Source organism: Vanacampus margaritifer, chromosome 14 (assembly GCF_051991255.1).
Source record: "Vanacampus margaritifer isolate UIUO_Vmar chromosome 14, RoL_Vmar_1.0, whole genome shotgun sequence".
Classification (NCBI taxonomy): domain Eukaryota; kingdom Metazoa; phylum Chordata; class Actinopteri; order Syngnathiformes; family Syngnathidae; genus Vanacampus; species Vanacampus margaritifer.
The window spans coordinates 7894750-7907581 of record NC_135445.1 but is presented as its reverse complement, the minus strand read 5'-3'; the positions used below and the strand labels follow the sequence as shown (position 1 = coordinate 7907581).

At 40.7% G+C, this 12832-nt stretch overlaps 1 protein-coding gene across 3 annotated transcripts in view; it reads left to right on the top strand.

The window, feature by feature from the left end:
• Positions 1 to 12832, top strand: part of grin3a (glutamate receptor, ionotropic, N-methyl-D-aspartate 3A) — a 113251-nt gene that overhangs the window by 96984 nt on the left and 3435 nt on the right. For all 3 annotated transcript variants that reach the window (XM_077543089.1, XM_077543088.1, XM_077543087.1), the window contains 4 exons: positions 574 to 689; positions 1240 to 1391; positions 8722 to 8883; positions 9612 to 9682. In XM_077543089.1, the coding sequence (XP_077399215.1) occupies positions 574 to 689; positions 1240 to 1391; positions 8722 to 8883; positions 9612 to 9682 (501 nt within the window). The remainder of the gene's footprint in view (positions 1 to 573; positions 690 to 1239; positions 1392 to 8721; positions 8884 to 9611; positions 9683 to 12832) is intronic.

Sequence of the window (12832 nt, the reverse complement as noted above, 5' to 3'; positions counted from 1 at the left end):
TTTATAATGTAAGTTTCATCATTATTCACGAACGTGTTGAAAACACTGGCAAAAAGAGCTTGTTGCAACGTGGCCCTGGCTGATATCTTATACTCTGCTGCCACATGCTGGCCGTTTTTTGTAATAACTACCATTGCTTTAAGTCACCTCTTCATGTCAGAAGCTGTATCAAAGCCTTCTGTATGCATAAAAACAACAAACATAAAAACGTTTAAATACGTTTTTGGGAGTGCAGAACAAAGTATTTTAAAAAGTTTTGGGGCTTGAATGAGTTAAAAGCACATATTTTTGGTCATATATCTGGTTAGGAAGTGCATGGCCCTATGTGCCCCCCTAATAGCACTGATGAAAAATTGTGGCCCCCCCTGTAGCATTCAAGTGTTTCAGGAATTTACAATTCACAAATAAAAGTGACAAATTAACCAGTTCAAGTGTTAGCAAACAAGTTCTGTTTAAAATTGATTTTCGTGTACTTGCCCATCAAATTGTAAGACAGCTCCGTGAAAGAGTTCCCTTGTAAATGACGGTGGGACAACCCGGTTTATAGTGTATTTTACTATCTTGTTTTTAAAGGGCCGATCCCCAGAAACTGGACGCGTTCATCATGGACAAAGCTCTGCTGGACTATGAGGTCTCCATTGACGCAGACTGCAAGACATTGACGGTTGGCAAACCGTTTGCTATAGAAGGTAAGAAAGAACTTTTGAAGTTTTCTTTCCGCCAATGATCTGTTTCAATCCATCAATTTTTCAAAGGTGTCGGCGCAGAAGCAAGCCCTCATATCAATCAGCTTGCCTTTAACAGTGTTAATCTTCTAGCTTTCAAAAGCTTACAGTCCCACACAGTGTCTTGTTAATCTCAGGCCCATTTAGAAAGCATCATTCACCCGCAATGAAAACGTCCCCAAGGTGGTTAACGTCCATTACAGGCCTCGATAGTCCCGCATACCGTCGCTGCTTTTAATTACTTAATGCAGCCTCAATGTCAATTCAGTTCACATCACTGAGTGTTAAGTTGACTACTTTTCGAATTTCATGTTAGTCACATTTAACAAAGCAAAGCAAACAGAAAGCTTTGAATGTAAGACTGACTGAAAGGTTCCAGCACACCTGCGACCCTAATGAGAACGAGCAGTATCGAAGTTGTGGATGAATGGCTTATATAAACACTCAGATCAATAGAAATAACTGGAAATGTGACAAAAACAGACTCTTTTTATTGTTGTGTGCTCACCGACAGGATATGGGATCGGCCTGCCTCAGAACTCTCCGCTCACCTCCAACTTCTCCGAGCTTGTTAGTCAGTACAAGTCGGATGGCTTCATGGACATGCTGCATGACAAATGGTACAAGGTGGTGCCGTGCGGGAAGCGCAGTTTTGCCATGACTGAGGTAAGAACGCAGCCGCCTTACAACACTGACGCTGTTGTTGGCGGCGTTTCAATTAAAGCTTGTTGATGTCGTGTTGATCTCCGTGTCACGTTTATTTATTTTGGTTGGTGTTCTTTATATTCACTCGGCGTACTGTTGACTCACACCTACACAGCACATCAATGAGAGTCAGTTTTTTGTATCTCTACACGTAATTATTATTTTTTGGACTGGCAAACTTGTGGAACGTATTTAAAAGTACGTTTGCACGTCCGCCTTGCTCCCCCTCCCCTGGGCCTGGGGCTCCGTCCCTGGCCCGGGGGGTTTCGGCTGGGGGATTTGTGGCCTGCCCTGCTCCAGTTAGTCTCCTGGCCACTAGGGCGGGCCCCGGTGACCGGGGGATCGAGTCCAATCGCCCTGCCGCCGCTGACTATCTTCCCGTCGGGGTGCCGGTGTCTTGTTTGGCTGTCAAAATGTGTTACTTCACATTGGCTGCTCCCAGTTTCCGTATCTCTATGTACTGTACCTCTACAGTATACGTGAGCGCTGCGACCTGCACAAAATGATAAGCAGAATGCCAACATTTTTGCTAAGCTCCGTTTGATAAGAGCTATGTCAATGTGGTTATGAATGTGAAAAAGTCATTTCCAATGTCAGAAAACTACCATCTCACTGTAAAACAATCAACCAACGCTTATCTTCCTAATTCATCTTTAATGTTTAATTAGGAGGTGTTTGCAGGAAGGCTATCAAGATCATTAACAATTTCTGTTTGCATTTAATCCCTCCTAATTGTTGACTTCTTTAACTCATTCACTGCCATTGACGGCTAAAAACGTCAAAAATTCATTGGAACTGTTTCTATTAGTTTTGCATTTTTTTCCACTTTTGTTAAGAGTATGAAAAGAAAGCTAGATTTTTTTTATTGTACATTTAGAACAGATATGAAATTTGTGATTAATCGTGAGTTAACTAGTGAATTCATGCGATTAATTACGATTTTTATTTTAATCGCCTGACGCCCCAAATTTTTCTTAATCTTTTCTCTTTTTTTTTATTCATTCACTGCCATTGACGGCTATTTCTATTAGTTTAACATTATTTTCCACTTTTGTTAACAAGAGTATGAAAACCTAGAATTTTTGTTCATTGTACATTTACAACAGATATCAAATTTGCGATTAATCGTGAGTTAACTAGTGAAGTCATACGATTAATTACAATTAAAAATGTTAATTGCCTGTCGCCCCTAATTTTTAATAATTTAAAAAAAAAGAAGAATTTATGGCAGTGAATGAGTTAATTTGCCTCATGGCTAGAGTAAAGTATATCTATCAATTTATCAAGTGAACTTACGCCAAGGGGTGAATGAAGGTAGCAGTCAGGAAAAAGACAGTCAACAATCTCTTTATAAATGGATCCACAAAATGAGACGATGTCAACCTTTTGTTTTTGTTCCAATTGGTAGCATATAGGAGTGTCATCTTCCCTGTCAAGCTCGTTCGAGTGGCACCTAGAAAAGATCCATCGACCGTTTCCCTTTTTGTGGGGACACAACATCCGGGGTGAAAAAATACTACTTGTGTAAAAGTCAATGCTACCTGATTACAGCCATATACCAGCCTCAAATAATGGCTTCCTCTTAACCGAATAAACACGTGAGGAAATCTTTTCCGTTCAAATCTCAACTCATGTCCTTCCGTGTGGAGTTTACGTGTTCCTTCCGCGCTTGTGTGGGTTTTTCTCACATTCCAAAAACACCTTAAGGTTAATTGAAGAACCTCAGTTGTGTGAATGTGAGCGTACCACACTCCCGTCTACTCAAAACGGCACACAAGACTGGAGGTCTTAGTTAAGAAATGTAATTTTCTTTTTTCCACAAAACAAATCATGACATTTGAAACGAACTTTGCCAGAGTGCTTGTCTGCTTCACTTGGGCTGTTGCAGGCAAGTGTGGCTATTGTGAACTTCAGCCTTGGCGATTCCTGCCTCTAATGTACTGCATTATTGAGACAAACTAAGAATAAAAGGGCACACAGATAGAAACCACGATCAGAGATACAGTAGAAGGCATTTAACTCTTTGACTGCCAAAAAAGTTAAATAACGTTTAGTAAAATCCTATGGAGGAGTGCCAAAGACGTTAAAATACGTTTTTTTTTTTTTTTCAAAACAGAGGTGGAACTAACCATTTTCTATTGTTGATTACTCAAAAACGGAATAAGGTAGAAACAAACTTTTTTTTCTGATGAAAGATGAGAGTCCAATCTTTCATTTGGTAGTATGTGTGTTTCCATAGTCCAAACACATAATTTTCTGTGGACCTTGAAAGATCAGTCAAAAATGCTTAAATCGGCTGGCACCCACAGCATCCCTTTTCTGAAAACGTCTGGCAGTCAAAGAGTTAAGCATCCCATTCCTTTCATTTCATAAGAATCGCAATTCTCATTTGGTACAATTCAGAATAGATTTTAAATGTCCCAAAATCAATTTAATTGTAATTATTTATTTTATACTGTATTGCCCTTATTTGTGTGTGCCTTGATTGGGAGTGCTGATCATGTTGTACCCGATTTGGCCACCTCGCGGCAGTGTGGTTCCGTGCGTTCTGATACACTGTTAAGTTGTAGCCACATTAGAGAATAGAAGGAAAAAGTCACAATCAAGTTATTCCGATAAAAGTGTTTTTTTGCAGCGTAGGAAGAGCATATGCCGGTGAATAATGTTAAGATGCTTCTCTGTATGCATTCCTGAACCTTTTTTTTATGGATAGCCGTTCTTTTGAGTCATAAAAGTGAAGCGAGTAGCGCGCTAATTAGCATTAGCTAATCCGACTGGAGTAGATCATGACGATTCTTACATCTATAAATTGAAACACACATTATTGTCATTTTGAATCAAAACAAGACTCTGAAATGAAAATCGATTCTGAATTGAATTACAAACTAAAAAATCGGAATCAAATCGTGAGACAGTCAAAGATTCCCACCCCTACTTTCCGCCATCTGTTATGAGAACTGAAACGAAAGTTAAATATTAGAGTTCCTTTATTGTTTGATTGTTAGCTGTTCTGTCATCCAAACAAGAGCTTAGACTGTTCATACTGCTGTCGATTCAAGGTCATTTTGTTGTGAAAATGTCCACTACCATGTGTACAATAACTTGTAATTCAAAGTCCGCCCCATGACCCTCCAGCTGCTAACCAAGCTGTACGTCCATTACTTTGGCCCGTCCTTAGCAGTCAAACAGCCCTCCGAGGTCCATCTTGCACTGTTGTCCATGACAAGTCAGTCGTTTTAACTGCCAGCGGTGATTTGGGATCTCGTAAAGTGTCTCCTTGCTTAGATTGGCTTGTACAACCTTATTATGCCTTCGAAATGTGGATTTGGGACTTGTAACTCGCCGCTGTTCACAAAGGCTGAATAATTTGCTTTAAACGTGATGCACATGTTTTGTCACTGTAGTTTTAAAATTCAGCAATGTGTGATACTCAATACGGAAGAAAGCTTTCACCACCAAAGCACAGCCGCATTGTATTTGGGTCAACTATTAGCTCAAAATGTTATGTTAATTTCCAGAGTTGGCAAAGAAAACAAAGAAACAGCGGGTAGCTTTTGTCTGAGTGTTACGAATCCCGCGAATAAAGTAAAGCTCCTTTCCCACTGCAGCTTTGTAATAGATGGTGTCAGTCGTTGCTCCGGGTTCGTTTCATTTTGCAGCATCATGCCCCGTACTATGATGACTGCAGGCATTTAGCTCGATGCCATTCAATTTTGCACTCTTTATCTTTCCCAGCAAGGCCCAGCAGACAGATCACGGATGATGCTGATGGTGTGCCATGCTGTGGGCTGAGAAATATGTAGTATGAATTGTAAAAAAAAAAAAAAAAAAATGATTTGACGAAACATAAGTCATGTTTCATTGCAAGTGATCCCGTGTTATTACCTCCACGTTGCCATCATTTTCTGCAATGTTATGAGTTGCTGTCAAAGTGAACATAAGACGGCATGAGCGGAAAGTTTTACGTGACACGGGCAGTAAAATATTGATTGACCATCCTGCCGCGTTTTAGACATTGCTCAGCATTTTCAAAGCAATCATTCAAACAAAGGGCATCCAAATTTCCAGACGCAACCTGCTCTGTCTAAAAAAAAAGTGACAAGATGCCAAGCTCTATGCTACATGAGAGCTCACAGGTCACCGCTGAAGAAGAATTCATTGACAACTAATAGATTAATCAATAACAAAAGTATCATCACCACTTGGGCTGTGCAGGAATCGCTGGCGACTCGAACAGAGAAGCGAATAAGTCGTTAAAATCGAACGCCGAATTTTTCAGATTCGAATCGGAAAGGGTCACGCCGGCAAAACAAAAACGCTAACTGGTGTGTCGCTTACTGTGTCACCTTTTCTCTCCCCCAGCAATCAGTCATTAGAGCCAAACTAAGCGGTGTTTAAATGCCTTTGTTTACTCGCTGTTGGCTTCTCACGATGTCCTAGCAAGGGAGAGGAAATACCAAAATACCCAGGTTAGCATAGCGCTAGCTAGCAGCTAGTACGTAAGATGATGAACTGGTCCAAAAGAAGACCCTGGTTTCTGCTGTTGGCCGATGGCATCCTGGAGGTAAAAGTAGGTTATTTTAAACTAAAAAGGAAAAAACGTTTGTACGCTAAAGCGGCTAAATTAGCGCCTCGGTATACTCCGATACGTTTTCAAAAAAGTGAATCTGAGGCTTGGCAAAGTGCTTTGAGATCTCCAATTTCCAACTGGCTCTTGTGGTGACAACATTCAGACAATTTCCCCCAGCTTTGGAAGTAATTGGCTCCACCTGGAATGTCATTACAGCCATCTTAGTGAGTAACTGTACGGCAGATTGCCAATTTAATCCATCATGTATTTACATCCCACATCACTTAATAATGCGGCCGCTGCAGCCGTATTGAGAGCTGCTTCATACGGGGCAGTAAAGAAGATTCATACGAGGATGTGCATCGGCACTATCTGGAGCAAAGAGCTCCATTAAGAAAAGTGCAAGATCACATTTGTTGATTACTACTCGCACACTCATGATACCTCTCTTAGGGAGGGGTCTCACATTCACGCTTGAAAACAGTCAATTAAGATGACTGTGACGGTTTTAGCGGTACAGAGAGGTGTTTTGTGGAAAACACTACTTCACTTTTATATTTTTATGCAGGATCGTGAGTGATCGGCGGCAACAATGAATACACAGAGACTGATATACTGTGCTAGAATAATTGTGCCCTTTATTCCCCGCAAACAGCAATCAACACACTTCAACGCTAAGCAGCATAATATAATCATCATCCGCGCTTACCTTGACACTAGACCGGTGAGCCGACGGTCCGGGTAGAACGAGCTGCTTAACGGCTGGGCGATCGTACGCTTCCCTCAGCTGACTCTACCCAGACCGTGTGCCGCTCCGTCTTTTATTTGTTAACAAAAAGGGGTGAGCGTGAGAAACCGGGCTGGCCAAGCCCTCTCCCAGGCACCCTCGAAAACATGTTTCCGAAGCAGGGAGGACTATAGTATAAACAAGGCATTCAACTTAAGAGATCCCAGGTTGATTCCGCCCTTGTGCCCAGATTGTTGGGCACCTGGACTCGTACAACAGTTCAGGACAACAACATATCCTTATATAAGAGGTTACATGAGGACATATCAAACCATGGTTATTTTCCATTCAAGAGGGAAATCATGAAATGTAACAATAACTATATTGTATTCTAAAATTGAAGTTTTGGAAAATCGGAAAACATCACGCAAAAGTGGCATTTGTAGGGAGAACTGGCAAAATAAATGTAATTTACATTTTAGTGTTACACCATGACGTTATTTAAGTGAACTGCAGTTCACCACTAGTCAATTTCGGTGTCCAGTATTTCCCACTACTACAAAGCCACAGAGTTTCTACTGCAGCACATTTATATTTAAACGGATGAGGTTGGCCTCACTCATCCAAAAAAAAACCGAAGAGTGGCTGTGGGAGAAAAGTCATTGGCAGCACGACATTGTCCGTGTTCCTGGGCAGCCCGGCGGCGAAACCGCAACATTTGCTGCAGTTGGGCAGAGGGATGTCCTTCACCTCTTTGCCACTTTTAGCCCAAAACAGCTCATAGTGATAAAATAGATGACACCCTGCATGACGTGGTCATTCCCAACATGAGGAGGAATCTGCCAGGGTGCCCAGTATCATACCCTGTGGGACACCATGTGTTTCCGCTGCTCTGGTCCATGAGCATTTCTAGTTCTTTTGTCCTCCAAGCACGGGAGTGACACTAGGACATCTTGCGTAAGCGATGCTGATGTCTGACCCGGTTGACCAGACCTGACTCTGAGAGAGACGGATTCTGGCACATTTGTTGATTTTCCCTTAGAAAGTTATAGAAATTCAAAGAATCATGCCGAGTCAGTTGTTATGTATCGGTCATGCTGAAGAATGGGCTTAGCCAAAAGGTGAATCTCTAGAATTACCTTTCCACCTCACATGGTCGCGGGTTGTGATCGAACAAGAATACGGATACAAGCCCCCCCAAAATGGGTGTTCCCCTCAGGGATAGGGTGCAAAGCGCTGCCATGGAACCAGATGCCTCCTGAACCCCCTACACTTTGGGATCGCACCGGAAGATGTGGACAAACTGCCTAGAGAGAGGGGAGTCTGGACTTCCCTGCTCAAGACGCTGGCCCGTGATAAAGCCGGATAAGCAGAAGAAAATGGTGGATGGATTTTAACGTCATTATCATAAACATAAAAAACTGAATGAATATGTGTTGCAGAAAAGGTTTTGCGCAATAAACGGCGGTCTTGCATGACGGTGGTTGTAATGTCTTGTCTCCCGAAAATGTTTGAATTTGAAATTATGTAAACCAGAGGGACATGACTAATAAAACCGTTGGAGATGGTTCACATTAAGAATGTTTAAATTCACTGCGGGCTATATATTTGTCCTTTAAAAAGATAGCAGTTAAAAAAGCATTTTTTTTTGGGGGGGGGGGGATCTCTTTAACACAAATATATTCTTTCAATTTGCTCGGACTTTGAAGCGATGTTGTGCCTCAATGTTCGCTCTATGGACTTCACATGAAAAGAACTGAATTGAGGTTTTATGTGTCATAAAGTCAATACTGGTTAGAGAAAAGGCAGAAACGGCCACCGTGCAGGTGCTCTGAATGTGACTTGCACAGTTGATTTTGGGACAATGACAGCCTCCACCCTTGCTACCAAGACATTCTGATTTGGATTGAAAACTTGCAAGTGCTTTTGCAACGCGTTTATAGTCTTCTTTCTCCTTTCAACACACTTTGGTGTTTCTCTGTTTCTCCATCCAGACCTTACAGATGGGTATAAAGCATTTCTCCGGGCTCTTTGTGATGCTGTGCGTGGGCGTGGCCTTATCTCTGTTGACCACCATTGCGGAACACATCGTGTACAAGCTGGTGATCCCGAGGGTCAAGGAGCCACGCTTCAAATATTGGCTGCACACCAGCCAGGTAACTCACACACACACACTGCACAATCCAAATCATCCTGTCGAAATATGACATTAGCTCATTCACTGCCAGTCTAGTTTAAAATGGAGTTTTGACGACAAAAAAAACGTCAGTGGCAGTGAATGAGTTAAACTATAACGTTTAGAATACGTTCTGATTATACAGCACTTTGTGAACAAGATCAATTCGTCTTGGTTGCCAATCAGTCACATGACACACATTGACAAGCAAGACGTTCATACTCACATTCACACATATAGACAGTTTAGCGTCCGATTAGCCTAGCATGCTAACATGCTTAAATCGTCCAAGCAACATGAAAAACCCGAGAGAGGGAGACAGCGCCCCGAGATTTTACATAAGTAGGAATGGAGTTGGGGATTTATTTCTGTAGATTTTGGCTCAACTTGGTCCAATTCAGAATTTTTTAAGAAGTTACTGGTTCGTTAAAAACGTACCATGTGTTGTTAGTATGTATCAGTTTTTCAAGATTTTTTTTAAGTGTCTTTGATGTTCGTCACGAAATGTTTAGAAGGATATTGTATTTTGTTCAGAAATTGTCTGACCTTGGAGGAACAAAAGTCCTAGTTATGGCTCATTTTTTTTGAAATTGATCAAATCAATCAAGTCAATTTTTCTCCTAATTACATTTCATCTCTTTTACATAATCCCCCAAATTTGTTTGAGGCCAAAAAGAAGTGAGAGTTTATATGTTGCTTGTCCTCCAGAGATTACACCGAGCCCTCAACTCCGCCTTTGCCGATGACAAGCTGCAGACCGTCACCAAGCCCGAGAAAAGGTACTGCACAGAAATAGTTTACATATCATTTAAGCAGAAAATCACTTTCCTAAATCCTCCAGGATTGGATGGCTGAGATATTATGCTGAGAATAAGTGACACCAATTAACATCTAAGTGGGAGTTAAGGGACCCATTTTAATGGGGAAGTAAATAGACTAATCAGTCTGTTGGAAGCTAATTATCCGCGACGGAAAATTATAGTAATGTAATATTGTTTAGATGTCTTTTGGTCCGATGAGTTGCAGTGTTACCTCCACCAAGTGCACATGCAAAAAAAAAAGGTTCTGTATCTGTTTCTTTTTCTTCCTTAAAAACGCGGGGATGTAAACCAAACACTCCTTTGACGTACACGGATAAGACTACAAATTGCCTGGATTCTTTATGTTGCAATTTAGACCGCCATTTTTTTTCACCTTGGCGGAGGTCAGCACTCACTCAGGTTCTTTAGAGCGGTTGAAGCTGCAGCTGTCTGGACTCAGAATAGGTCAATTATCTGATGAGTCAGTATGACTGCAGATTATCAGAAAAGCGTGATTCGTGTCCTACACTAGTAGCGATATGCTTCCAAGAGGAGGTTAAAGTATCCATTGAGCTTCTGCTGAGCAAGGGTTCTGTTTTGTTCTTTCTCTCTTGAAAAAAAAAAAAAAAAAAAGGGTTCGTGCTGCTGTTTCAAATTTGTCCTGGCTTAGCCCTACACGCGGAGAGGACACTCCAAATGGAGAGGAATGTCTGAGTAATGAGGATAGATTACTCCGCCGGCGGAGTTGAGTTCATTCAATCAGGCCCTTCTGCACTGTGCCCTTTCCAATTGAAATTATAACTGTCAACCTGTCGGCGTGTTGCGGGAATAATGTGTTGCGTATTTTGCTAAAACTAGAGTGAATCCAAATGAAAGATTTCCCAATTACGTTGCTAAGCATTTTTAAGTTGAAATGCTATCAGCTTACCACCTTTGTTGAGAAAATATTCAATAAAAAAAAAAAACGACTGAATCAGGTTTTTCTCTATCCATCTGGGTCAGTCCAGACGGTCTTTCTCAGTCTGTGTATTTTTTCGAGGTTTGCGTCATAAAGCACTCACCAAAAATGTGGCAATAAAAAAAAAAAAATCACAAATTTGTGACATTTTAAAGTTAAAGTTGAAATGCTATCACCTTACCACCTTTGTTGAGAAAATATTCAATAAAAAAAAAAAATCACAAATTTGTGACATTTTAAAGTGGCTTTTTTTCTCGCAAATTTGTCACTTTATGATGTCATAAATGTGTGATATTTTTTTCTCGGAATATTAACCACCCCCTCTAGAAAGAATACTGTATTTATATGTGGCCCTAATACGCCGTCTCTCCGTCAGCCCCATCATTGACGAATATCCGCATTTTCGGCGAGTGCGAGAGCTCGAAAAAATACACGGGCTGAGCACCATCTGAATCAGGTTTTTCTCTATCGATCTGGGTCAGTCCAGACGGTCTTTCTCAGTCTGTGTATTTTTTCGAGGTTTGCGTCATAAAGCACTCACCAAAAATGTGGCCATTCGTCAACGATGGGGTCGACCGGGAGACGCAACTAGAGTGAATCCAAATGAAAGATTTCTTAATTACGTTGCTAAGCATTTTTAAGTTGAAATGCTATCAGTTTACCACCTTTGTTGAGAAAATATTCAATTTAAAAAAAAATCATAAATTTGTGACATTTTAAAGTGGCTTTTTTTCTCGCAAATTTGTCACTTTATGATGTCATAAATGTGTGATTTTTTTTTCTCGGAATATTAACCACCCCCTCTAGAAAGAATACTGTATTTATATGTGGCCCTAATACGCCGTTGTAGTGTTATAACCAGAGGTGGGCACCAACTGAATCAGGTTTTTCTCTATCGATCTGGGTCAATCCAGACGGTCTTTCTCAGTCTGTGTATTTTTTCGAGGTTTGCGTCATAAAGCACTCACCAAAAATGTGGCCATTCGTCAACGATGGGGTCGACTGAGAGACGCAACTAGAGTGAATCCAAATGAAAGATTTCTCAATTACGTTGCTAAGCATTTTTAAGTTGAAACGCTATCAGCTTACCACCTTTGTTGAGAAAATATTCAATAAAAAAAAAAAATCACAAATTTGTGACATTTTAAAGTGGCTTTTTTTCTCGCAAATTTGTCACTTTATGATGTCATAAATGTGTGATTTTTTTTCGCGGAATATTAACCACCCCCTCTAGAAAGAATACTGTATTTATATGTGGCCCTAATACGCCGTCTCTCCGTCAGCCCCATCATTGACGAATATCCACATTTTCGGCAAGTGCGAGAGCTCGAAAAAATACACGGACTGAGCACCAACTGAATCAGGTTTTTCTCTATCGATCTGGGTCAGTCCAGACGGTCTTTCTCAGTCTGTGTATTTTTTCGAGGTTTGCGTCATAAAGCACTCACCAAAAATGTGGCCATTCGTCAACGATGGGGTCGACCGGGAGACGCAACTAGAGTGAATCCAAATGAAAGATTTCTTAATTACGTTGCTAAGCATTTTTAAGTTGAAATGCTATCAGCTTACCACCTTTGTTGGGAAAATATTCAATAAAAAAAAAATCACAAATTTGTGACATTATAAAGTGGCTTTTTTTCTCGCAAATTTGTCACTTTATGATGTCATGAATGTGTGATTTTTTTTTTCGCGGAATATTAACCACCCCCTCTAGAAAGAATACTGTATTCATATGTGGCCCTAATACGCCGTTGTAGTGTTGTAACCAGAGGTGGGCACCAACTGAATCAGGTTTTTCTCTATCGATCTGGGTCAGTCCAGACGGTCTTTCTCAGTCTGTGTATTTTTTTCGAGGTTTGCGTCATAAAGCACACACCAAAAATGTGGCCATTCGTCAACGATGGGGTCGACTGAGAGACGCAACTGGAGTGAATCCAAATGAAAGATTTCTCAATTACGTTGCTAAGCATTTTTAAGTTGAAATGCTATCAGCTTACCACCTTTGTTGAGAAAAATTCAATAAAAAAAATAAAAATCACAAATTTGTGACATTTTAAAGTGGCTTTTTTTCTCGCAAATTTGTCACTTTATGATGTCATAAATGTGTGATTTTTTTTTCTCTGAATATTAACCACCCCCTCTAGAAGAATACTGTATTTATATGTGGCCCT